This window comes from Rattus norvegicus, chromosome 2, assembly GCF_021556685.1.
Source record: "Rattus norvegicus strain SHRSP/BbbUtx chromosome 2, alternate assembly SHRSP_T2T, whole genome shotgun sequence".
In the NCBI taxonomy this organism is placed as follows: Eukaryota; Metazoa; Chordata; class Mammalia; order Rodentia; family Muridae; genus Rattus; species Rattus norvegicus.
In genome coordinates, this window is record NC_141535.1 from 188,662,873 (window position 1) to 188,689,771 (window position 26,899).

Genomic DNA, 26,899 nt, shown 5'->3' on the forward strand with positions numbered 1-26,899 from the left:
GATAACAGTCAGAATAAACCCTTAAGTCTGCTGGTCTTCTGCCCCACCCCCTAAATAACTTGCTTATTCTTAGCTGCAAATCTCTTAGATCGCCGCGGTATGGAGAAGGGAAACTGAGGTTCTAGCCTGTTAATCGACTTGCCTAAGGTCACACAGTTTGGGGTCCGAAGTAGGCCTGATCACCAGGCGCACACCTCACCTTGGAGTCTCCATGATTTTTTCCCACCCCATAGTCGCCTCATAATATTTTACACCTCCCCTGATGGCCAAGTTCATTACCATCCCCTTGCCCGCACAGAGTGTCCTTCCCACGTGTTTAGGGGCAAGCCTAACTCGTCCTGCTGGCCAGTTATTCCTAACTTTGTTTTCAATTACTTACTCAAAATTCTCTGAAATCAAAGCCGGCTGGTGGGTCACCTCCGCACTGGGGCATTAGCAGAGAGCGATTTAAGGTGGTATTTAGTGTGCTGTAGCAGGAGGGAAAGAAATGTGCTCGGTGGATGTAGATGGGGCTCCATTTCTGGGATGCCTGTTTTTTCTTTATTCTTGTCTTGGTGCTACGAAATCTGTTTTAACCTTTGAAATGTTGCTGGCTGGGCAGGGCCAGTCTGAGGAGAGCAGTCTTTGTGTTACCCGTTTCTTCCCTGATGTCTCACTGTACAGGCTATACTGAGATCTCATTTCCAAGTAAGTCCCTGTTGGTGTTCAGCATCTCCCTCCCGGGGAATCTTCTCTGGCCTTCCAGAGCTTCAACGCGCTCCCTTCCTCCTTGCATTCAAGCAGGAGCTGGGCTAGTTCCTTAGGCTAGGTTTTTGTCTGTCAGTTTCAGGCCTGAAATAGACCTGAGGCAGAACCATAGCCTGTAGAATCAGCTCAGGTCACAAGGTGGAGCCTGTAGCTGGGAAGCCCCGAGATCATCTAGACATCAGTCTCAAGCTGGAAGCTTCACTCTTCTTCCTACTAGCTAAAGGAGAAAGAAACCAAGGTAGCAGAATAATTTATGAAGCCCTCTGAGTAATTAATTGAAGAAAAAAAAAACATGCACACAGCCACGTCTACATTTCAGCTAACCCACAATCCGTGTACCCAAGCCAAATATACTAAACCATACTGTTTAATTTCCCTCACACCTCCCCCACCGACAAAAATTTATACACTAAGAAGTGCACACCCCTGGAGGGGTGGGTTAGATTAATTCCTATGGGGGGGTACAGTTATAGCCCCTCACACTTGGGGGAAACTTCCATTTTCTCATTGGTTCCAAATCTGCTTGTCTTGTCTTCACTTTCACAGGGTTGGTTTTTGTGGCTTAATTTGGGACTCTAGAGTACGTGTGAAAATGGGACAGGGTGGGTGCAACTTGAAGAAGACATACAGTGACTTCAGAGTAGAGGGCTCTGCTGGACATAAGCTCTGGAGGTGGCTGTAGATGCTCACCCTGAAGGCACCGTTGCTGCTTCTTGCTCTTTGGGGCATTTTGTCTGTGATCAGCCCCATGGCTGGGCTCATGCTGCTGGACCTGTGCTTGGGTTGCTGTATGATTAAAAGAGCTCTTTAAATGTTTTAAATTATATTTATGTGGGTTCTCTCCCTTACATCTGTGTGTGTGTGTGTGTAAGAAGTACTCATGCACACTTTTTCTCATCTATACACATGCCATGGCATACATGTGGAGACCGGAGAACTTTGCAGAAATTGGTACTCTGTCCTGTGGATTCAGGGACCAAACACAAGTCTTGGGCCTGATGGCAGCGAGCACCCTGAAGGCTGAGCCAGATCACCAGTCCCAGGCCTCTTTTTGGCCCAAGGTAGTGGGAGGGACAGGGTAGGACTAATGTGGGCTCACAGAGGGTATCTGCCCTATATGGTATATCCATTTTTCAGTCCAAATCAAGCCTTCCAGAGAATAGAAACAAAGAGACTTTCAAAAACATAATGGGATGGAGGAAAGAATTGGAAAAGTCTAGAAGGTGACCCATAGCTTTCTTAGTCATCCTGGTGTGCTGCTGGCTCCTTGTCATAGGGTTCTGAGAATCCCTATGAGACCAGAAGCCCAGAGCTACGGGGAAGTGATTTGTAGGGCTCCAAATTTGTCTTGTCTCCAATAGTTTTGTAGGAACTCAGTATCCTTCACTTCCGGCCACAGTCCCTGCACGAAATGCTGGTTGGTGAGGGCCCTTTGACCCTCACGTGTTCCCAGGATCTGCAGGAACAACCACAGATGCCCCTGGCTTTCCAGACATGGTAAATTCATATTCTTGCTGCCTGGGGACTTTCAATTCATAGAAGACCCCAGGATGCCCTGGAACCCAGGACTGAGGGCAACACACCCATCGAGAGGAAGGGCTTTTTATATTTGCTGTGCCACCGGCATGCTCTTGTCCAGGCTGGAGCATGATTTGAGGGAAATTAAAAAGTGAACGTCAATCCTACTTCTCAAAAGGCCAGTGGACATTCAGTGAATGACTGTTGCTTCCAGCAGCAGAGGGCTCTCAATGATAGTGGCAGGAACTCAATTTCTTTGGTCCTTGGGTCAGGCAAGGAAATGTATCCTTTCAGAAGTGGTGCAAGCTTCCTACTCTTCTTACCTCACCAATGGTCTTTGTAGCTACTCAGAGGCTCTATACTCCTTCATCTAAACTTCCGTGCTCAGACCTTGCTTAGTGCCTGGCTAGACTTATTGCTGGGCCTCTCGATTGGTGCTAAGTTTTCCCCCTTTTCTAGCTTTAGAGCCTCCGGAGGGAAATATTTGACCAGGGACTTTGGAATGGGGAAATGAGGCTTTTAGGCCTCTGTGCTGAAATATGAGACCTCTTCTCTTCTCTTCTCTTCTCTTCTCTTCTCTTCTCTTCTCTTCTCTTCTCTTCTCTTCTCTTCTCTTCTCTCCTCTCCTCTCCTCTCCTCTCCTCTCCTCTCCTCTCCTCTCCTCTCCCCTCCCCTCCCCTCCCCTCTCCTCCCCTCCCCTCCCCTCTCCTCTTCTCGCCTCTCCTTTCCTCCCTTCTCCTCCCTCTCTCCCCCTCCCTCTGGTCTCCATATAAGTCTGAACTCTGAGGCCTTCTTCCATTCATAATCAGGGTAAATAACCCAGTGGGCTGATGGAAGTGAAAACGGTGGGGAACGTTGGTTTTTAAGTTTCTAGGTTATCTGTGGTGAACGAACTGTACTGAAAACTTTAAGCGGGGCGGCAGCAAAAGGAGATAATTAGTAAGAGATGAGAGGGGTGAGGGGATTTGAAGGAATATTGAAAGTTCCTTCCTTGCTACCAGAAGTCTTAGCTGGCTTTTTCGGGGCACCCGCTGTGGCTTCTTTGGAATAAGAGCCCGGAATAGGCGAAGCGCAGCTCAGAGAGTGCTGCGAAATAAAAGTTACTATTTGTGTGGTGCAGGGGTCCAGTCTAGCAGGGTAAGCTTGCAGAAGCCGCGGCAAGCTAAGCGGCCCATGCTGGTCTCTCAGCGGGTCTGTCTCCTCCCTCCACCAGGTAGAACGAACAAGGAGAGTGACGTCTTGAAATGTTCAGTTATAAGACTGGATGGCAGCAAGAGATTTTTGTTTGTTTCGTTTTTTTGCCTTAACCAGACCTGCTTAGAAAACCATTGATCTGGAACAGAGTAGAACAGAGTAGAAACCCGTGTAGAGAAATTTGGGCAGATCGCAAAACTTCTGGGGGCATGGGTGACAGGATCAGAAATATCTTCTGCTTTTTTTTTTTTTTTTTGAGGAGGGGGGGCAGGTTAGCATTTTGTCACAGCACCAACTTTCCAGACCTGCATCTGAATTGAGTAAGGGGAGCCAGGTCTATTAGATCCTGAGAGTTTGGAAGGAAAATGTACGGATATGTATTTGGACTTGTAGAATTTATAACGGCAAAGATCAGATTTTGACTTTGAGCTGTCCGGACTGCCCTCCTCCTCCAGAGACACAAGTCGGGCTCCGGGAATCCAGGGGTTAAAGTTGGCAGGGAAGCGTCCTGGGGTTGGCCAGCACACAGCCTTGGCCCGAGCCTCAGTCTCTCCCTTCTCCCCATTGGCCCGAGCTCTTGGGCTTTCTCTTGTTCCTTTCTTGCCATTGGTTAGGGGCTGGCTTTCCTCCCCTCTGCCTTTTTCTGCTCCCCCTCCCTTCTCCCTCACCCCTCGGACAGGAGCTCACTGCCTACCCCCTGTTCCTCGGGAAGGGAGGAATTCAGGGGGGAAAAGTTTCCCAGAAGTTTGGATCAGGGACGAACGGGAAGACCGAGAGGAAAAGGGGGAGAGGGAGGAGAAAAGGGAAGAGGGAGGAGAGAGAGAGAGAGAGGGAGTGAATTTTAAAAAAAAAGAAAAGAAAGAAAGAAAAGAAAAGAAAAAAAAGGGGAAAGATGAAGTTCAGTCCGCAGAGTTTGTGAGCGCCTGCCCGGGTGGGTGGGGAGCTGGACTCAGCGCTCATGCAGCGGGCGGGCAGCGTTCCCCGCGCTCGTTCCTAGAGACTGGGGCAGCTGGGGGCACCGGTCTGATCCGGCGGTCGAGGGCGGGGGAGGACACGGAGGGAGGGAGCAGATCACCCGCGGAGCCGCCGCCCCAGCTTCGGCCGCGGCGCCGCCGCCTCTCCAGGGCCGGGTCGGCGGGCGCTCCGAGCGTGCGGCCCCGGGGCTGCCAGCTCAGTAGCGCGGGCGAGAGGAGAGCCGGGCGCGGGCGGCTAAAATGAGTGAAAGGAGAAGATCTGCAGTCGCCCTGAGCTCCCGAGCACATGCCTTCTCCGTTGAAGCCTTGATCGGCTCAAATAAAAAGCGGAAACTGCGAGACTGGGAGGAGAAGGGGTTGGACCTGTCCATGGAGGCGCTGAGTCCCACAGGCCCACTCGGAGACACAGACGACCCGGCGACACACGGCCTGGAGCCCCACCCGGGTGAGTGTGTGGGAACGGACGACGGGAGGCGGGTGGAGAAGGAACACCAACCGGTATCCCCGCGAGTGGAGGGAGGCCCTGCCTGCTGACTCCTAGCTTCACTCCGACGTGGGTTCCTTTTTCTTGGCTTAAATGCCTTGAGCCTCCCTAAATTCGCCGGAACCAATTTGGGGGCCTGGCCCGAGCCTTGCATTTTAATCGCCAATTTCAAGGCCTACTTGCGTCCATCCCCTTCTCTTGTGGCAGAGACCAAGCAGCACTGTGAGGCGCTCACTCTGAAGGGCTGAGGGTCCCTGGGTTCGGAAGAGCTCAGTCAAAGACACTGGAGAAAGAGCCCAGTGGAACTGAGACTTGCTTCTGAGAGTTTTCGAGCGCTGCGAAGCCCATAAGGCAGCCATGGGAAAAGTTCTGGTTTGCTCTTTTAGTTTCTCTCCCGATTAAACTTTAGATGGTACACTATAACTATTTCTACCTCACTGGAGACATAGTAGACACTGTATCCTGAGACCCAGGTCCTTGATCCTTGCCCACATCTCTGTATTTGGGTGGGTGCAGGTTTCAACTAATTTTCTTGGATCTATCCATATTGTACACAATTAATATGCACAGAACACTTAAAACTCAAAGCAGACGTCAATGTGTGTATTTTAACGGGACCCTAGAAGGGGGAAAAACAGCTTCACATTTTGTATTAAGTGCCAAGATTTCAACAGTGCAAAACAGCCCGGGGGAACAGCTGTTGTCAAAATCTTGTACGCCCGCACACAAACACAACACTCATAACTTGCTTTAGCGGCTTCAGAGTATTTTCAGCAAATAGTATTTTCAGCCCAGATTTCTAAAACCCAGCAGAAGTCGTCCCGGCGGACCAGCTAGGATCCAGGACCCCTGGTCCTACGGCTTGGGGGAGGGGGAGAGAGTCGGGCAGCCGCCCACACAGGAATGGGAGCAGCAGTAGCCTCGGGAGCTTGGGGATCCTGGCCTGAAAGCCAGCCAAAGCCCGAAGAGGGACAGCTGTCGCTTACATTTTCTCTTTCAGCAGTGACAGTTCAGTTTCCACGCTCCCGAGGCTAATAATAACTCGATTAGCCAGAGACCTGCAGAGACAGAGTCTCATGAATTCTCTGTGTTCTTGCGGGCCCGTTATGGAATTTGGGTTTAGTGCTGGGGAATTATTTTTATTAGTCGATGAAAAGAAAATTAAAAGGAGATTTATTTCATCTATCCACGACTTTCTCTCTTTGGGAGCAAGGGCAGGTCCACTCCGACTGCTGTGTGGGCAATTCAGGAAGGAGCCGATAGCTAATGTGTGTTCTCTTTTCTGCCACAGTCCATTCCCTCACCCAACTTACCTGTTGTCAGAATTTTAGTGAAGGTCTTTATAGTCACAGGAATGTCTTGCAGGCCGCATGGCAACTTTCGATTTGGGAATTTCTGCTATTTTATTTTCCTGACAGAGGAGAAGGGAGAAATTCTTCGACTTAGCAAGACTGATGTCTGGTCAAGGGTGCTTTTCTCTGGGGGAGAATCGAGGTTGCTGGGAGTGTGTCTGGTGTCTTAAGCTCAAAAGGGATGAAATGGTGGACATAGTTCACAGCTCTCATCCTCTGTCTTTCTCAGCCATACATAAGGGGAGCAAAGAGAGAGGGGCTGAAAAAGAGAATATTCCAGACACTTGAATGTGGAGAGTCAGTCTCCAGAATTTTGTTTAGGAGCCGCAGTCTGGACCTGATGAAGATGTGATGGCATATAGAGCTAACCCTGAGCCACACAGTTCAGCCGCTCTGTCCCATCATTTGATCACCTGTTTAAAAAGGCGGAGAGTACACTGGAGCTAGAAAACAATGAAATTAATTAATGTACGAAGTTTCAGAAGAAGGAATTAAAAATTGAGAACATTAGGTAACCCAGCTGGCCTTGGGACCCTCAGGTTGGAGTTCTGGCAACGACTTAGAGCCTTTCTTTTGCTCTGGATTTGGAATGAGAAATTATCCTTCAGGGAAAAAAGGGGGGAGTGGGAGCTTGGTTGGAGACAGGCCGAACCCTGGTGTCCCGTTCTGCACCCAACTGCACAATTTGTGAGCAGAAATTGGGGGTCATGTAGCTTTTCTTCCTCCTCTAATGTAGTTTCCTCACCCCCACATACAGACACATATGGGGCAATCTTTTAGATGGCTGACTTATCCTGTTCAGAGCAGTGGCTTTCTCCTGATGGGTTTCAGGATTTGTTTTCTACTAGGGAGGGAGAAATTGCTATGTGGTTCGTTGGTCTTAGGCAAAGGGAGAAAATAAATACAAAATAAAACCAAAACTGCCTGGGGCCTGGGGCAAAGTAGTCGCATTTGTAGTAGTTCTCTCCATCTTCTCTTTGACCTGTTCAACTATTTTCGGCCGGCCCTACCTGAGTGGAAACCAACAAGACCATCCAACAACCGAGGGCCCGAATTGTAAAGTTGAACAGCAAAGCAAGCTTTAACTAAGAGACTAAAAAGCTGGCACTTTGCTCTTTCAAGACCCGATTTTCTTTCTAGGTCTGGACAAAGCTGGCTTTAGTTGGCATCTGAGCATCCGAAGCCTGGGGCACCAACCTGTAGCGGGGGATCCGGGTGGGATGGGGGTGATCAACCGGTCAAGACCTCCACTCTGGAGGCCACTCATCGGTCAGAGGACACAGTACTACTTTTAAAAAGTTTCACGGAAGCCTTGTGGCTTCCCAAATCTCAAGGCCTGCGGGACTTCCGTACAGACCCTTGCCACCCTAGTCTCCTAATGGCACTCGCTCTCGCGCCCTCTGTCTTTCGGGGAAGTCTCTAGGATTTAGAGGCCACCAGCGGGAGAGAGTCTCGAGGCCCTGGCCGGTGGTTAAGCCCAACAGAAGAAACTTTTCACCCAGGATTGGCGGAGCAGCTGCTGCGGGTGCGGCCTTGAAACTGTATTTCGAGCGCGCGGCGGCGCCCTCTGCGCTCTGTCCCATCCGGCGCTCCACCGGGTTTCCTTCCCCCATCTCTGGTTTGGACATTTCCCGCCCGAATCTTCAGCGAAGTATGGCCAAGGCCCGGTCTCCTGCGGAGCGAAATAATTCAAACCTTCTGGGAAGGGATTTCCCCCTTTCCAGGCTGCAGGCCGAAGGCCTTTCAGCCAGCCCCGGGTTCCACCGGCGTAGGGAGGTGGCATCGGTCGCGGGTGAGCAGGTACAGGCAAGCACATTCAAGCACACTCGGGCTAAGCGAATTGCTTAACGTTTTCGTTTGCATCCACGCGCGCAAACCCTCGTGAAAGGAGACGGGGACAAACCTCAACGGCCCCAAAGCACTTCGTTTCTAGTTACCGCCGAGTTACTGTGACCAATTGGTCACATTAATTAATCTTCCAGTGTATTGTTTGTTCGCTCAGAGCAAAACTGAGATTTTAATCCTGACATTATACCCACCCCATTCCCAATAGGGAAATGGGGTGAAAGGGAGCAAGTGACAACGCGCTGACGTTTGAGAAACGGATATAGAGGGATGAGTTGGATGTCAGTGGAAGGAACACCAACGTTAAGCACCAGGTTCAGATGGCCAGGGTAAGCAGGGACCCTAAGCAGCTCGGGAGGATTTGCCTGGGTTAGAGGCCTGCGCATAGAACTGTTATTCCTCTGTGCTGTGTACACTACCCCGACACATAAGCAGAACGTCCAGGGTGCACCAGGCACCAGGGAAGGGATTATTTAGTGGGACTTGGAAGTTTGCCTTCAAAACGGCCTTCCTCAGAGGCCACCTCCTTGGTAAATGATCTTGTGTGAAAGAAGAAGCAGAGGAGGAAGAGGAGGAGGTAAGGATCCAATTTGTCTTTGCTTGGAGAGGGTGGTCTAACCAAAGACATTCAACCTTTCACTAGAAAATGAGGGCCAAGGTGTCGTTTCAAACGTGTGTCAGTGTCTAAGGCAGACTTCTGTGGATGCGCGGAGCTTGGAAAACCGGTCCTATTTATCCGCGGCTAGGCAGTAGGAATTGGTTGTGGAGACTACTTAAAATCCCAGCGGTGTAGAAGGCAGCGGTTGAAAAGCAGAGTAATCCTAACTCAGCCCACCTTACAGAAATAACAATAGTGGACTGCTAGGCGCTGCTAGGAGGTCTGGGACTGAGGGAAATTTAGATGGCCCGGGTTTCCTGTGAGGGGCAACCAAGTCGACCTTCCTGTGGTTTACTTCTCGGTAGTTAACCTCATCCTCAAGCTTCCTCACACCAGGCTCAGGGTTGACAAACGGGTCTGCGCAATACATTCTCCGAGGTTCGGGGTTCGGAGGAGTCACCCCTGCACCTCTAGTCTACAGTCCAAGGGATTTCAGATTCCTCTTTGGCACTCACCCCCTACCCCCAACAAAGGCTTCCCTATGCAAATCTGCTCACAACCTTGGGGCCTTGAAATTCTCAATTTGTTTTTTTCCCCTGGATTCTCCATTTCCGGATTTCTTACTTTAGTCCTTGAACTTTTTCGTTTTCCTCCAGCCACTTTACTTCTACTGAGTTTGTAGATGAAATTCCCAGAGTTCGTACCGTAAGATGATGTTTGTGCAGGGAGAAAGAATGAAATTTCTTGGAGCGGAATTCAAACAGAAATTAACCGCACCTCCATATCTATAACCCCAGAGCTGTAAAAATTTTAATTATGAAAGATGATTATTAATGCAAAATGTTTTTAGTCTGTGTGGTGTGAGTGTAGAATGGTCTAGAGTCCCTAACCTGAGGGTCAATCCAACAACAACAAAACAAACAAACAAAAACAAAAAAACAAAGAAACAAAAACAGAACAGTAAAGTGTGTTCCCTGTTTCTCTGTACAGTATTTTCTCTTTTCTTTTGGCATGTGGACACAACTAATAGAAGTGCACCCGTCACCTTAATCCCACCTATCAGATTAGACAAACGCAGAAAGCCAAATTCAGTCCAGATCAGAAGACCTAAATGTTGTTTACTCAAGCCTACCCTATTTCATTAAAAAGCTGACTATTCCAGATCCATCACAGCAAGACTGTTAGCCAAAAAAACTCAGTATTAATATGAGGCACAAATTCTTTGGAGATTCTAATCACGGACCCCACTAGAACTCTGTTCTTATATCAGGACAAATATAGTTACTGTAAAAAAAAATGTACCTGTAAATTCCTTTCAGTGTGGTGGTGTGGTCTCAGAGTAGAAAAAGTGTGTGTGGTGGGGGCAAGGGAGGGTTGACCGGTGCAAATTCCACAGGGCTAAAGAGTAGATTGGAATGCCACTTTTCTTTCTCCATCCTGGAAATGCAGAGATCTAGCTGATGAGCAACCCAGAAGTATAGCTGGTCTTTCTTACTCACAAACCCCAGACCAGTTGAATAGACATTATTGAAACCACTCGCTCATCTAAGGCTCAAGTTTTGATTTTTTTGGAATACTTTTTTTTTTTTTTCAAATAGGGCAACACAGTAACTATTGACTGTGGGATCTCTTTGCCCTCTCCTATGCATGGGGTTTATTCTGACTTTGCCTCTTCTGGTTTTTAGTAAGCCTGGAATTTTATATGCATGTGATTGAGATACTCCCTGGGTCTGCACTGGGAACAGCAATTAGCAAATTTATAAATCAGGTCTGTTTACACTTCTTTGGGGGAAGGATAATCATTACTTAATTTAAGTGAGGCCCTTGCTCCAAGTGTCCGGGTGGAAAAATGAGACTTGGTAGGAAGGACCTGCTGTGAAATGGAAGACGTGGGGAACTTAAACAACTGGAGAGGATTAATCGACATGTATTCAGCACCGTTAATGGCTTCGCTTAGAGGCTGGGTGTTGCGTACACACGGCTAAGGACCTTTTCATAATAGAAGTGAAAACAGGCAATCTCTACATGTACTCCGAATTTAAAACAAATGAACAAACAGACTAGAATCCAGCTTTCCCCATTACAAAGGTGTAAAAAAAGGACACGTTTATGCACCGGAACACCACAGTGCCTGTAAATACTCTATCCGTGGGAAACCTCAGAACCATCTCCAGAAGAAGTTGTTGCCTCCCCAGTCCCACAAACTGCCTTGTGTGTAGGGTGCAAGTTTAACAGATTAGGAACACACAACATTAGAAAGGCAAAGGTTTGTGAGTTTCGTGTGTGTGTGTGTGTGTGTGTGTGTGTGTGTGTGTGTGTGTGTGTTTCAAGATAGAGTTTCTTTATGTAACCCTGGCTGTCCTAGAACTTGCTTTGTATACTAGGCTGTGCCCAGTCTCAGAGATCTGCCTGCCTCTGCTTCCTGAGTGCTGGAACTAAAGGCCACAGTCACCCAGCTTGTGAGTTTCTATGTGTACATATTCTGCAGAATTTAAGATTTGAAACTTCTAGATACCGAGTGTTTCCACTTATCCCTTTGACCCACCCAACGATTTTGAACAAATTCTAAGAGAAATATCAGCAAATGAAATTGTACAAACGTGATTCAAAACAACACTAGACACTGATAGCAAGTTTTCTCCCTTAAGTAGTTATTAAATTTTGTGGATAATGCCACTTTTAGTTTCTATGGACAGAATGTTACTTTCAATTCTAGGAGATAATTTCATGCCTCCCCCAGGAAGTAAGTGGAATAGGAGAAATTTGGATAATAAGTTTATATTATAGAGTTGAGATAAGCATTGCACATTGGAAAAATTAATTTATGTATATATAAAATAATGTAGGAATGTATCCCCTAATTGCCTTCTATTTCTTTTCTTTCTTTTTTATTCCATCACATAGTTGTCAAAGCTTAGATGAGATGCGTGCAGAAAACTGCTGCATGCTTTATAGGATGAGACCTAAAGAAAATCAACAAACACACGAACTCCCGGAGATACTGGAGATGAACGCGGGTGTGGAGGCTCTTTTAGTCGCGCTTTTAGTCCAGTAATCAGTAGGCAGAGTCAGTTGGACTTGAGTGAGTTCAAGCCCAGCGTGCTCTTTAAAGAGTTCCGGGCTCTTTAAAGGGCTACAAAGTGTCTCAATAAAACAAACAAAAAGAAACAAAAACCCAAAGACAAACTCATCCCAAGGTGTGTAAAGTTTCATTTTATTAGAGATTCTTAAACCTCTAGTGGGAGCCTGGGAACTTTCGTGTACATCTTACTAGACGAACAGATTCCCTAAATCCCATACCTGCGGCTTTCTCTGATGTTCCCTGTCTTTCCCAGCATAAGGATAGCATCTCTAAGGATCCTAGCTCTCTGCTCCTCCCGCCTCACTTCGGCTGCCCTGTTTTCGCGGGGTGGGGCTGGGGGGGGGGGACCATAGCTGTTTTCGGAATCTCTCAAGAAATTTCAGCTGACATTTCACCAGGGAAGGGACTAGATTGGATCCTTCCCTGTGAATCCATATCTGGGGAAGTTCAGATAATCTTCACAAGTGAGTTCAGAAACCGCATCGGTCGCACTGGGCCAGTCACTTAGGCCTCCGCAGCGCAGAAAGGGCAGAAAGGTGGAGATCGTGGTGTCCCCTGAACAACTTTGGGCTCAGCTCTGTGGAGCACGGATGGTGGCCGGTGGGGCCGGGGATGCAGGCACCCGGGGTACGGGAGGAGGGAGCAGCTGAGCCTTGTTTTGTTTTGTTTTGTTTTGTTTTGTTTTGTTTTGTTTTGTTTTGTTTTGTGGAGTTTCGAATCTCGAGTGATGGGCCTTGCGCAGTGTCGCTCTAATTACAAACTGGAAGAGTGCGAAGATCTCCTGACTAACCCGGGAAGTCCTAGGAGAAGCCATCCCTCAAAACAATCAGAGTCCCCCCAAACAACGAAAGAAAAACAACGGAACCCAAAGATCTTACACCTCGAGCCCCGAGGGGAGTTTGAGTTTTGCTTTCATCAGGCTGAACAAATTTCCGAGGAATCAAACTGACTTCAAACATTAGCAATTAGAAAGCAAGAATCCCTGGGCCTGTAGAACTTTTAATCCTTAACCATTTCCAAATGGGTAATTCTAGGGTCAGTAAATATTGTAGCCAGTCTGTTAAAAAGAAAGAGAATCTTACTGTTGTTAGTTACCTTGCCTAAGGTAGAGTCCTTTCAGAACCCTGCATTGCCCCCTGCGGACAGATCCTGTCCTTTGGCTGTTCTCAGGGAGACTGAACAGACAAGCAGTGACTTTCTTAAAAGGGAACCCACTCAACTTTTCAAAGTAGACTTGAGATTGACTCATAGAAGAATCACCAAATTCAGCAGGAAGGCCTCTCTGGTGAGCTCAGTCTTAGTGGGTAAAGGGAAATCCTGCCTCAGGCCACCCACTGTGCCAGACCAGAATGGCCTGGATCTAAGCCTGGAGTTAGGTAACTCCAGAGTGTGTCTAAAACAAAACAAAACAAAACAACAACAAAAGCAAAAACTCACAACTGGTCTTCTTAATGGGAAGGGGCAAAGTATTTTGGGTCAATGGCTGGCAGCAAGCATTCCTTGAATTCAATGTTTTTCAATCCAGAAGCTTAATCAGTCATTTGACTTGTCATTGTCACAGGTGTTACCAGCCTAGAGCAGAAAGACTGTATCTATCCACCATTTAGTAGAAGAAGGAGAAAAGAAAACCGTTCAATTTAAAATTTAGAAGCACAGAGTAAGTAATCTGGCTCCAATCCAAAAGGACAAGAAGGTTCAGAAACCAGAGGAAGGATGTTGCCTATGATTCTTCTCAAAGGCTTCACAACAAAGACACCCACCCCCTCTCTCCAGATTCTATTCTATGTCCCTGTATTGTGGTAGGAAGAGGGTGGGACTCACTTAAAGCAGGAAGCTTAAATTCTAGGGCTGGCTTTGGTATTAACGTTGAAGCAGGGATATAAAAGCAGACATATTAATGTTGAAAGAAAGTTTTAAAATTGTTTCGTAGCAGCTAGTGAGGCCCTGATTTCTGGCTTGTGAGGTGAGAGAGTCAGTTTCAAATGAAACATGAAGCCCATTTAGCCACAAGATTCCACTGCCCCTGTGAGCTTTTGTTTTGAACATATTAACACTTTCTCCGAGTGTACCTTGGCCAATACTTGACCCGCCCTTTTACACCGGTGGAATGAGGGAAATTTTACTGCACTTGTGGAACGTTGTAGTAATACCAATCTAAGGTCAAAACATTTTAGAGCTAAAATTAGGTGCTTTCATGGAGCTCTTGAAATTATATTATATTAATATCACATGTTCAGAAATCAGAGAGCGGTGATTTCAGTCCTATGTGTTTGATGCCTAAATGAAAAAGGCCAACGAGAGCTCTGGGGCACCAGTGAACTGAAAGGAAATGCAAATGATTTACCCTTTGACTAGGTTCTGTTCAATTCCCAGAAATAATCAGGAAAATCAAGCATCTGCGAAATAAAGATTGAGCAAAGTAATGTATCACTGGTGAGCTGAATTGGGGGAAAACCGCTCGCCCTCTATCCCTGCCTGGGTCTGATGGAAAGCACCAGGAACTATTTTCCATGTCTAGCCTGCTAAGCTGAGACCTTGATCTGGCAAGGACATGAGAATGCTAAAAGGATGACTTAGTAACAGGCAAAAGGCTTGTCAACAAGATAGATCAGAAGGCAGCTTAGCATTCAAGACCTCTATTCATAGCAGCTGAACTTGAGGCCAGGGTCAGAGGCAAAACCCGGGCCCTGCACACACCTAGCGGTGTTTCTCTGGTTCCTATCTTGTGAGGCCCTGCTCTCTTACAGACTTGTCTCCCCCCAGTGCTGGCTTCCCACTCTCACCTATGACCTCGTTTTACACAGATCCTATTTGGACTCCTGCAAGCCTGGGATATACTAATTTTACTATTTTCCCTTGCTCACTGTTACTCTGGAGATTGCTGTAGAAGGATTTTGTTCTGATTACTTTTTTTTTGTTTTTTGTTTTTTTTTGTTATTTTTTAGCATTTAGTAAACAACAAAAGGCAATGACATTCATAGCCCAATACAAATAGCAACATTATACATTATTGGCTATGTAACTGTATCAGCCATTGTGTTGACATATAAAGTATACATGTATGCACACTTACATACGTATTTCTAATTGTTTACATGCAGCAAGTACACATATGAAAAAAAGAGTTACTCTTGTTGCTTTATTCCTCCCTTCTTTCTTTTTAAAAAATTGCCAGGCATGGTGGTGCACACCTTTAATCCCAGCCCTTGAGAGGTAGAGGCAGGCAGATCTCTGAGTTTAAGACGGAGCTGGTCTACACAGTGAGTTCTAGAATAGCCAGGGCTATGCAGAGAAATTCTGTCTAGAAAACAAAAATCAAAAATGATTTATTTATTTATATTTATCTTACATGTATGAATGCTCTATCTGTACGTACACTTGCATGCTAAAGGGCATCAGATCTCGTTATAGGCGTTTGTGGGCCACCATGTGGTTTTGAAATGAATTCAAAATCTCTGGAAGAGTAGCCAGTGCTCCTAACCGTTGAGCCATCTCTCCAGCCCTGTGTTATGTGCAATGAATGCATCATAGGATCCTGGTTCAAAGCCCATATTCTTGGAGTCACGTTGCTAGCTTCAGAGCTCTGGTTCCAAGGCTTCCTAATTGCATGATCTTGGGCAGCTTAATGTCCCTTAACACAAGTTTTTGCCTCTGTGGAATAGTAACAATATGTGTGTTCATTTATTACCAGTGGTTGTTACTAGGATCAGCTGAGATGGTACACACACACACACACACACACACACACACACACACACACACATACACACACGGGGAGAAAAGATTTTTAGCTCAATGTTTGACGGTCCATGTGAGTTGACAATAATTGTCACGTTAGTGACGAGCCTGAGTATGCAACGGGTGAACATTGCACTCTGTGAGCAGCCGGTGTGCACTTCCCTAGTTTTCTCTAGGAGTTGACTCCACATCCCATTGACAGGCCACGATAGAGGCAGTACAGAGTCCAAGTATGTGTGGTAAATAAACAAGTAGAACTGAGAGCTGTTGTGAATCAATGTTCCACTGAGACAAAAGCCAGAACATGATGAGCAGGAAGGGAGGAAGTTGGGGTGTCCAAGGATGAAGGCCCATGGCTACTGTGCCTTAGAAGGACGGTAGGGCTGCACCATTCAGACTAACCCCCGAACTCAGCTCTTAGGGGACAGAGCGGGATGTCTGGGGGCAGGAAGTAGAGAAACACCAGAGCTCCATGGTCAGTTTCTACTTGCAACCCAGAGTCCCCACAAGGCTAGCCCTTGCCAAATAGGAAGATTAACTCTTCCTTTAAAAGCCATATTCTCAAGGAGCTCCAGGATTACAATAATTAGTTGAATGCACAGTAATTTTGGACTACCCTGCTGTTTGGTTGAATTAAAAGACTAGAGCTACAAAAGTGTTTGCGCGTGTGCATGTGAGTGTGTCCGTGTGTGTGGGTGGTTCTGTGTGTGTGTGTTTGTATGTGTACACACGTATGAGAGAGAGATGAGAGGCAGAGGAGGAGGGGAATCAGGAAGAAATTAAGGGGTAAGTTTAAGAGATAACTTAGATTCTTCCTTTTTTAAAAAAAAATGTGTATGGGAGTTTTGCCTACATGTATGTCTGTGCACCACATGTGTGCAGTGCCAGTTGGAGTCCAGAAGAGACCACTGGATCGCCTGGAGCCACCCTGTGAGTGCTGGGGTTCTAACCCTCTTCCTCTGGGAGGGTAGCCAGTGCTTTTAAATGCTGAGCCACCTCTCAGGCACCAGGAGATTGACTTAAAAGAACACCTGAAAATGAGGGGAAAAGAGCTTGGACTCAAGGGAGAAGGAGTCCTGGGCTAGCCTGAACTAGACCCCTCATTTGACCACCTTGGTGTGCCCATTTTTCTTGCTTTCAGATGATAAAAATTGATCATTTTCTGTTTTTGATTTTTGCTGTTGTTCGTTTTTTAGTTTTTAAAGAGTTAGAGAAAGGATTGAAGGAGCTGAAGGGGTTTGGAACCCCATAAGAACAACAATGCCAACCAACCAGAGCTCCCAGTATATGTAACAGAGGATGGCCTTGTTGAGTACCAATGGGAGAAGTCCTTGGTCCTGCCAAGGCTGGACCCCTCCACCCCCCCCCCCAGGGTAGGGGAATGTCAGGGTGGGGAGGCAGGAAGGGGTGGGAGGTTGGGTGGGGGAACATAGAAGAAGGGGGCGGCGGACAACATTTGTAAATGTAAATAAAAACATATCCAAAAAAATTCAACATTTTTACCTATTAATAAAATGCAAATTACAAATACTTTGAGACTCCATTGTACCCCTTAGAATGATTAACATCAAGAGAATAGATCACCAAAAAATCCTTCAAACGGGGTGGAAAAAAAGAACCCTCATGCTATAATGGACGGAGGTAACGTGCTTGCTTCACTATAGAAATACATACAAATGCTTTTTGTTTTTAATGCAGCTGCATCCTATACCTTCTTCATAGTGTTTCCTGACAGTGGAGAAGCGGTGCCCCTCTGGACTTCTTCCTGGCAGCCTAGGACCTTTCAGAATAAATCCTCAGGCCCCGACCCTGCAGGGAAGGGAACTGCCCGTTCCTGTAGCAAGTCAGGCCTCCTTCTGTGAAAGCCTTTTCAAGCCAGATAGCTGTTCATTTCCTCACATTTTTTAAAAATTGTTTTTAAATGTGTGTGCTATGAGAGAGAGGCAAGTGTTCGTAACCACTGAGACACCTATCCAGGCCCTTCATCATTCTCTTATCACACTTACCGGCTAATCCCCAGAGGAAAAAAAATCATTGTTTCTCCATTGTGCAGACCAGGAAATTGAGGTTTAAAAACATTCACCATACAGCCATGAACTCCAGTTTACTCTAACCCGGCTGGCTGGCGGGAGTCTGAACCTTAGCCTTGCCTGCCACCAGTCTCCAGAGCTCCCTACCGTTTCCTCTGGGGACTTTGCTTTGTTTTGTTTTTGTTTTCTATGACAAAGGTTTTCCTGTGTAGTCCTGGCTGTCCTGGAATTCTCTCTCTGAAGCAGGCTGGCTTTGAACTCACAGAGATCCTCCTGCCTCTACCTGTGGCAGTGTGGGTGCTGTGTGCCACCACAGTCTGGCTGAGATGATTTTTAACTGCTTTAGGGAGAACATTTTTGAGCTTGCTGCCTGCTGTACCCCAAACTGATCATTAATCATAGGAAGATCTGATTTATACTTTGAGGTCCCTGCCTCTCTGTTGTTAGCCCCCCTGTCTTCAGGTGGCTTCAGTGGCACCCACTATAGAGGGTTCCAGTGGCAGCAGAGTCAGTGGCGTTTCTAGTCCAGGATCTTTAGGATGGGACATGTTCAGCCTTCCCTCTCGATGCACTCTGATTTTTTTGGACTGTAAAGAACAGACATCTCCAGTCTGAAGGGTAGTGGCTACATATTGAATAGACCTAAAGCCTCCTCATCCTAAATCCCCTTCTGCAGTGAGATTCAGGACGACAAACTGCCCTGTTTTACCCATTCCCCTTCTCCACTCACGATGGGATGGATGGAGTTTTATTGGTAATTGATTCAAAATGGAACAGCTTAGGAAAGTATCAGTTGCAGCGACGGGCAGTTCCCGCGCTCCTAAGTACTGCTGATTTTCTCAAAGTCAGCAATCACAGCTGAAATCCCTTTGCCATGGATTGAATTTACAAAGGAAGAGATTCTGATTTCCACAGTGGCTTCCTTTTAATGCCGGAGGATTAGGAAACTGCCTTGAGGACCCACGGCAAGTACACCCACTCTTCCAGTCGGCGGCTTTAATGTTAACCTCTCAGTGGCTGCTCTGATTCTGATTTGTTTGCAACAGCTCTATTTGGAGCAGACTTGTTTGCTCTGAGGCTCTCAGGAATCTGTCATCTAGATAAACACCTACATTCAAAGTCCGGTTCTCCTCTCCTGCTGTCATGGATGAGGTGCCAGCATCCGGTCAGTTACAAGGAACTTATCAGAGAGCTTCTTTACTTTCTTTTGTCCACCTGTTCACTGTCTCTCCATCTCTTTCCCTCCCACTCTATGTAACCTTCCTCTCTTAGAGAGCCAGATGTCTCCAACAGGGATTTGGAGAAAATCTACACCCGTTTACCTCCCTGATTTTCAAATACACACACACACACACACACACACACACACACACACACACACACACACACACACACTCCATTAATGCAGTTCTTGGCTATTTAATCGCGCAGTCTGTTCCATTCCTGTCTGCTGTGCCCAAGGATAGAAAAGGAGCCTTTACAAGCTGAAATGAGCAAGATGTGAGAGTCTGTCTGTTTTACAGCTTTGCTTTTTCCTTGCCAGCCCTGCTCCACGGCCACTCATCTTTGGGATTTGATACATTCTTGAGGCAACAGGAGCTTATGAAGCTCCAGGTCCACTTCCTTTCCCAAGGAATGCATGGATTCTTGAGGTGCAGATGCTGAGGTGAATGCTGCAATGGTGCGCTTTTCTGGCTCCGGCTCTTGAGATCTGTCCAAGTCGAAATAGAGATTGTGTGAGATTGTGGGAGATGTGTCACTTGCCTGACTTTGGCCATTCCGTCTCTCCTCTAGTATTCAGAACTGCAAGACTGGTTTAAATCCAGGGAACATTAGATGCCATCTGGTACATCTGTCCATTACCCAGATTAGACTGTGATATCACAGAGATTTAAGGCCTCTCTGTGATATTCTGACAGGGTGGTAGGTACTGCTGATGGGACTGCCTGCATAGGCAAGGCCAGTCTGAGCAGATAGCAAACTAAGCATGCGCGTGTGTGTGTGTGTGTGTGTGTGTGTGTGTGTGTGTGTGTGTGTGTGTGTGTGTGTGGCTGGAGTAATGAGGAGTGTTATGGAGATCTGGGTGTAATGCTCCTCAGCCTGTGTGGGTGAATTGGTTCCGGATGTTAACATTTTTTCCTTGGGGCTTGACTACATTCTTCTTTTTCTTTGCCTGTCTGTTTTCCTGCCCACATTGTCAGCTCTCCACAGCTGTGGGGCTCATTGCTAGTGAGTATTGAGATTTCTCTTTCCTGGCATTGGGTGGGGACCAAACCCATGGCCTTGCGCTTGCTAGGCAGGCACTCTATCATCGAGCCAAATCTCCAATCCTGCTAGTGAATACTGAGAATGGAAGTTATATTTTTTCACATAGGTACGTTTTGGGATATGTACATAGTTAGACATTAGAGTTTTCACCCGGACTATTCTCTCTCTCTCTCTCTCTCTCTCTCTCTCTCTCTCTCTCTCTCTCTCTCTCGCTTTCTCTCTCTCTCTCTCTATATATATATACATATATATATGTACATATATATATATAATCAACTCTTTGGGGTCTCATCTGGGAGATGCATATAGAATATTCTGGAAAGCAGACAAGCACTAGATAGTGAGGGAAACTAAGCCATAACAGGCAGGCTGTTGTAGGTTGGACCCAGATAGTGTGCAGTAGAGCCTTGGGAGCCAGACTGTGTTGCTTGGGAGGTAGAACCTTTATTAGTCGGGGCCTAGTTGGAGGAAATTTGGTCATGGGGGATATGTTTAGAGGGCCTAGGCTTCTTCCTTTTTCTCTACTTCCTGCTTGTCATGAGGTGAGGTAAACAGCTTTTGTATGTCATGCTCTCCCTTGAGTGATGGTCTTTTTTAGCACAGGCTCAGAAATGGCACAGTCCCAAGACTCCTGAAACCATGAGACAAAATAATGTATTATCCTTTAAGTTGTCACAGTGACCCACACAGAAGGTAAGCAGCCCTGTACAACGTAGAAATGGGGGTTTGGATGTGAGGAGGTTCGTATTTGGATCTAATCCCACCTCTGTGGCTTTGGGCAGGTGACTCAGTTCCAGGTACGGGAAGGAGAATAGTAGTGCCCACTGCAAGGCTGCTGCAATAATTAAACGAGATAGGTTTCAAGTGCTTGGTGCAGTGCCTAGCACACGGGAAGGATTCAAACAAATTATGTCTTGCTTCAAATTTTACTTCTGGTAAAGGAGAAAACTTGCAAACTCTTTGGTGTCTTTGTGAGAAAGCGGTTGGAGACTGTTGGACACGGAGGCTCCAAACTCCCCTCCCGACCCCTCTGCACGCTCTCTGCAGTCCTTCCTCCTCACCGGCTGTTTCTACACCTTCCTGGTGACTTTCCTACTATTGTTCCTGCTTAGAGCGCATTTCTCCTTTAATGTTCTGTTTGAAGGAAGTTCATCCTACTTCCAGGTCTCATCTTAATGCCCCAAGATGCAGGGGCATTTCAATTTGGAAAAGGGCAGTTGATATTATTATGTTAGTAGATATGATGTACAACTCAGATCTGTGACAGATTAAAAAAGAATCTATGTATGCTGTGCACAGCTCACACACATGGCCATACCATAGAGGGAGGTTTACTTAGATGCCACGGCTTTATCTTTACTTGGTGTTTGCTGCAGGGAGCTCTCCTTTAGAGGCACCTGCATGATTTCCTCTCAGCAATATACCATTGTGCTCCTATGACTTAGTGGTGACAAGGAATCCCACTAAGTAATCTGTGGCTCTTACAGGGTTACTTAAGACCATATGAAGGTGGGTGTCTGTCTTTAGCTATTGCTGTAAGAAACTATCTGCACACTGCTAACCAATACATATATGTATAATATACACATATACATATATATGTATAATATACACATATGTATAGTATATGTATATATTGCCCTATATTAAGCTGTCATTAACCTCAGTCCTTTGGGCAATTGATGAACGTACCCAAGGAGATGGCTTTTGTGATCTCCCTCTGCTCTGTGAACAGTTTTGAACATGGGTAAATACATATACACACCCACATAATACTTTTCCTTGGTCTTTACCCATAATGTGGAACTGGTCATATAAAACAAGTAAAGTAGGAGACTGAAGCAGGAGGGTAATAAGTTCAAAGTCAGTCTGGGTTACATAGTGAGACGTTTTTCCATAAAATAAAAATCAACGAATTAGTCAAACAAGCAAACATTTCCTTACAATCTCAAAATCAATATTTTAAAAGAAGATTTATTTGCTTGCTTTATGCATGTGAGTACACTGTCATTCTCTTCAGACACACCAGAAGAGGGAATCTGATCCCATTACAGATGGTTGTGAGCCACCATGTGGTTGCTGGGATTTGAACTCAGGACCTGTGGAAGAGCAGTCAGTGCTCTTAACCACTGAGCCATCCCTCCAGCCCCCACCTCAATACTTTGTAAGTTCCATTTTGACTGGAAAACCCTGGAGAACACTGACTTACTTATCTTTGCATTCTTATGAACAAAATTCCCAAAACGGAATGGACACTTGTCCCACTTCGATGGTGGGTTTTGTAAGTAATGCAGTCACTGTAAGCGTGGCTTCACGATGGCCTGGTGTGACATGTCTGCCAGTCACTTCTAGGTGTCAGACAAGTCGACGGATCTCTCTCAACTCTGGAGTCTCCCTCTGCAATGGGGATGAGAGCACTGGATTTGAGTAAGGAGAAAAGCTTATTTACTTGTACTACCGACAAGGCATTTCTGTAGCCCAAAACTTCCCCTTGCATATAGAGATTTATGCTGGATTTTGTTTTGTCTGAAAAAGTGCTAATATTTAGAGGCATGATTAGTTTTGAGAGAGTTCTGTTCTCTTTTCTTTTCTTTTTTATCTCTCTTATTTTTGCTGGTGTCATTTTCGCTTGTTTTTTTATTCACTTTACAATCTGACCGGTGCCTCTTCCCACAATCCCTCCCCCAATGACCCTTCCCCTTTTCCTCTGAGAGGGTAGAGGCCCCATGGGTATACCCCAACCTTGGCACCTCAAGTCTGTACATTCTCTACCACTGAGGTCGGGCAAGGCAGCCCAGAATGGGAACACACTCTGTAGACAGGCAACAACTTTAGAGACAGCCCCCGCTTTGGTTGTTCGGGACCCACATGAAGACCAAGTTGCACATCTGCCATATATGTGCAGGGGGCAGGGGCTAGGTACAACCTGTGTGTGTTCTTTGATTGTTGGTTCAGTCTCTGAGAGCTCGAAGGGTCCAGTTGACTCGGTTGGTCTGCTTGTGGAGTTCCTATCCTCTTCCGGGTCCTCAATCCTTCCCCCAAGTCTTCCATTAAGAGTTCTCAAGACTTTTGGCTTGGGTCTTTGCATCTATGTGAGTCAGCTGCTGGGTGGAGTCGATGGAGTTTCTTTGTCCTATCGTTCTTTATAGGTTTGAGGCTTTGTGTCCACAGCAGTCTGTCTTTCTGTCTACCAAAGGAGAAGAAATGTAAGGGATATCTATCTATCTACAACTATATCTATATCTATATCTATATCTATATCTATATCTATATCTATATCTATATCTATATCTATATCTGTATCTATACCTTTTAGTACTGTCCTGGGCTTACTCAGGTAATAAGGAAGCAAAAAGCATGATTTTGCTATTTCTTTTTGTCCTGTGTATCTTCTGACCTTCTTACCTATTGTTTGTCATTGGGGTTTTCTGGGTGGGGAAAAAAGGCTTCCGCACTTGTTTGGACTCTGCTACTATGCCCACATGGGTGGTGCATTATGAAGGCTGACCCAGTCCCACTGAAGACTGTGAGGAAATGGAGGCTTTTGACCACTGCCATATGCTTGAAACATTGTAGACTGGAAACAGTTGGTGGGAGTCTGAGTATGAAGCTTCCAAGGGAGCCTGACAGGCGGAGTTGGGGGCAGCTCTTGTCTTAAGCTCAAGAGTTCTATGCACTTTTCCTACAAACAAGAAGGATGGCCAAGTCTTTGAATTTTCTCTCTCTACTTGAGTATCTTTAATCTTGAATCATGAAGATTCTACTTCAAGACTCATTTGTAGTTTCCTCACAGTTAATGCCCTGCAGACTCCATGGATTGTAGAATGTCTTGGTAATTGGGGAGGGGTATATAATTTCAGCACAGTGCTTCTCAGTACCCTCTTTACAGGGTGACTATGGCCCTCTTAGGAGGGAAGCACATGATGACTCCCAAAGACCTAGTTCTGAACCATCAAAAATCCCATCTGCACGTGCATAGATAGGGGAGCACTGCCCATGCCGAGGTTTCTTGTCTATAAAGATGCAGAAATTCCCACTCGCTGATTCGCAGCCTCATTCTCAATTAAATTATAGGCTTTCTTTCAGGTCTGTCAGAGACTAGGAGGTAAGGATAAATAACCATAGTGAAACTCAAGAAGCCTGCTGTCTTGACGTCAGCAAACAGACTGTTGTCTTGGGTGAGGGAGATGGGATGACGTGGAGCCATAGGACTTAGGGAAAAGCTTAATCCTTAAGCTGCCTGAACTCTATAGGAAATGAGTAATTTGTCCAGGATGCTAAGGACCTTGGGATAAAGTGTTTAAGAGAAAGACGCTCTGGCTGCTGTGCCAATTGCCTTTTGTAACTTTTGGGAGGGAGTCTCTTTAACCAAGGTCTCATTCATAACCTATGCAAGCTGTCATGTACTGACAATACATTGTAGTCATTCTAACCAAAGTCTCATTCCAAACCTATGCTAGCTGTTATGTATTGACAATACATTGTAGCCATTCTATCCCAGGAAATCCCAAAACTGACCTCTTAATCCCAGAGGCATTTAGAATTTTCAAAATGTAATGTGCTTGGTATTCAAAGTAGAGTCCAAGGTCTGAAAGGAGTCTGAATAAATGGGCAAACTCCCCCTGCGTACATCAAGGGTTGTGGTCAACATGGACTATAAGCCAGCATCCAGCCTACAACAGTAGGCACTTCTATGTATAATCACATGAAACCCACAGTGTTTTGAAGTCCCAAATCAGAACCTCTAACTAGCTTCCATGGTGAGAGCTCCCAATTCTCTCCTTCATTCAGCAATTTAGTAAAGCAGCTTTTAAAAATTATAAGTGTAAATTATATTTACACCAATTCTTCAGATATTCCGAGCAGACTCCATGAATACAACTATATTTTATTTTTAATGATGGAAATTATTGATATTACCAGAGCTCACTGTTTTCATCAAATGTGTACAAATAAATATTGTTTTTGGGGAGACATAAAATAATTTTCCATGAGAAAGGAACATATGTTACCTTTAGGGGGCGCTCTAGAGAGACAGGATGACAGACAAGCATTTTCAAGGTTGAAGGGAGGACAAATACCTTGATTCTCATATGTTAAATGTATTACAAGTTGCATCTTTTTACAATGAGTCATATAGGCTGGAAAACTATGTACACTTGATTTAACTTTTACCTCCCATTTTACTTAGCCTTCAGATTCTGTGTATTTCTGCTTGAAATTAAAGAACACCTTATTTCAGGAGATTTTTTTCTTTTTCTTTTTGTCCTGGAGTTCCTTTAAAAAAATTAATTGTTTATTTGCCTTACATCCCAACATCAGCCCCCCCTCCCTCCCAGTCCCCCATCATGCAGATCCTCCTAATACCTCTCAATCAGGTCATTGCAGTACTAGGCAAATCCTCTCAGAAGATTTCTAAAAGAGAAATTAAAGTGCTGTAGGTCATCTCCTACAGCAGCCCATAAGTCATGACTAAGGAAACACTCTAAGTCCGTTTTCAGAGGAGAATAATGAGAGGAGTTCATGAAGAAAAGTGTTAGGTGTCTACGAGAAGGAGAAATCTGGCACTACGGGAGTCACTTCCCCTGTGTAAGTAGGACGTCTCCATTAATGCAGAGGACAATGATGAGCTGTCTTTCAGAGGTGTGTGTAAATAAGTAAATAAATAAATAAGTAAATAAATAAGTAAATAAATAAATAGCTTTCCATGACAGCAGTAGGCACTAGCGTTTATAACCATCTTTCAAATAGTTAGGAAAAGCTGCCATCAAATTCCATGGACGTACCACCGTCCCCCTCCAATGCCACGTATACGTATTGTATTGCCTGCCTTTTTATGTCTTGGAGCATTTGAAAACAAACCTGAGGTATCGTGCCATTTCACTACTAAGAACATGACTCAAGTAGTCTTTAAAAATTTTTTTCTTATCAAGACATAGTATCATCATCACATGCCATCCAATTTACACTAACGTCTTGACAGAATCTTCGTTGGTCCGTAGTCAGGTCTCTCTGATTTACTGAGAAACTACAACACTCTCATTAACCACAACTGTTCTCCTCTGAGCAGCCCACACACGACACTCGGCAAGGGTCTGTGTTAAGTTCATTACTTAACGTGGCTGGAGGGTATGCTACCCTACCCAGGAATACTCTTCCCAAGGTGTTCAAATGGAGTACGGAGGCTGCAGTCTGCGTTTCAGGACAGTCCTTAGGTAATATGTTGGGATTTGTCAGAGCAATTTGTTGAGTGCCACTGAGTGCTTCCGAGGAATGCCTGTGAGGACACAGGCTGCAAGGTGCATATCTCGCTAGAATACTAGTGCTGTGGAATCCAAACTTCTAAGAGTATGGTAGCAGCTCTCCCGGTAACCCAAACAGATTTCATAGCTGAAAAGCAACGTGCAACAGGGAGCGTGCGTTCCGATTTACAGGATCCCTTGGCAGACAAGCACAGAGATGCTTTCTGTCTGTGGCAAATGCGTCTTGTTATTTTACAGAGGTCGTGGAAAACGAAACTCCTTCAGGGTCTTAACATTGACAACAGAATACCGTGCTGGAAGTGAAATTACATTAGAGTTAAATTTAATTTTATGCAGGTTAGCTCTGAAAGCTCTGCCCAACATGTGCAACTCTCAGGCTGTTTAGGTCTGAACGAGGCACCGAGTGGAACACACGTATGAAAGAACAACCCTTGACTCATCTTTTCTTTTGTGTGAGTGACACTCGTGGTTTGTAACTGATGGATTTTCTGAATGGATAGACTAGTTAATTGTTCTGATGAACTAGAGTTACGTTGATTAAGCACTGGACGGTAATGGGGAACACATTTTAAAAGAAGGTCTCCATAAACATGTTGCTACTTCTAGGTCACATCTATAATTTTTACACAGCGTTCCTACTACTGTGAAATCTGAAGTAACCACCAATTAATTGAGTTGTTTTAGTCCTCCAGTTTTGCAATTATTCAATTAGATGCTCGACTAACTCAAAACAATGCCAAAAACACATTGATTAGTATCCAGTTATAAAAATTAGTTCTAATGGCTTTCACATTCCTTGACAATTA

General features: G+C 45.6%; 1 protein-coding gene across 1 annotated transcript in view; it reads left to right on the forward strand.

The window, feature by feature from the left end:
- The first annotated feature begins 4,115 nt into the window (after nt 1-4,115).
- The window catches only part of Tbx15 (T-box transcription factor 15), a 104,964-nt gene continuing 82,180 nt past the window's right edge, over nt 4,116-26,899 (forward strand). The window contains 1 exon segment of the mRNA NM_001395075.1: nt 4,116-4,878. Coding sequence (NP_001382004.1) covers nt 4,674-4,878 — 205 coding nt within the window. The 5' untranslated portion in view covers nt 4,116-4,673.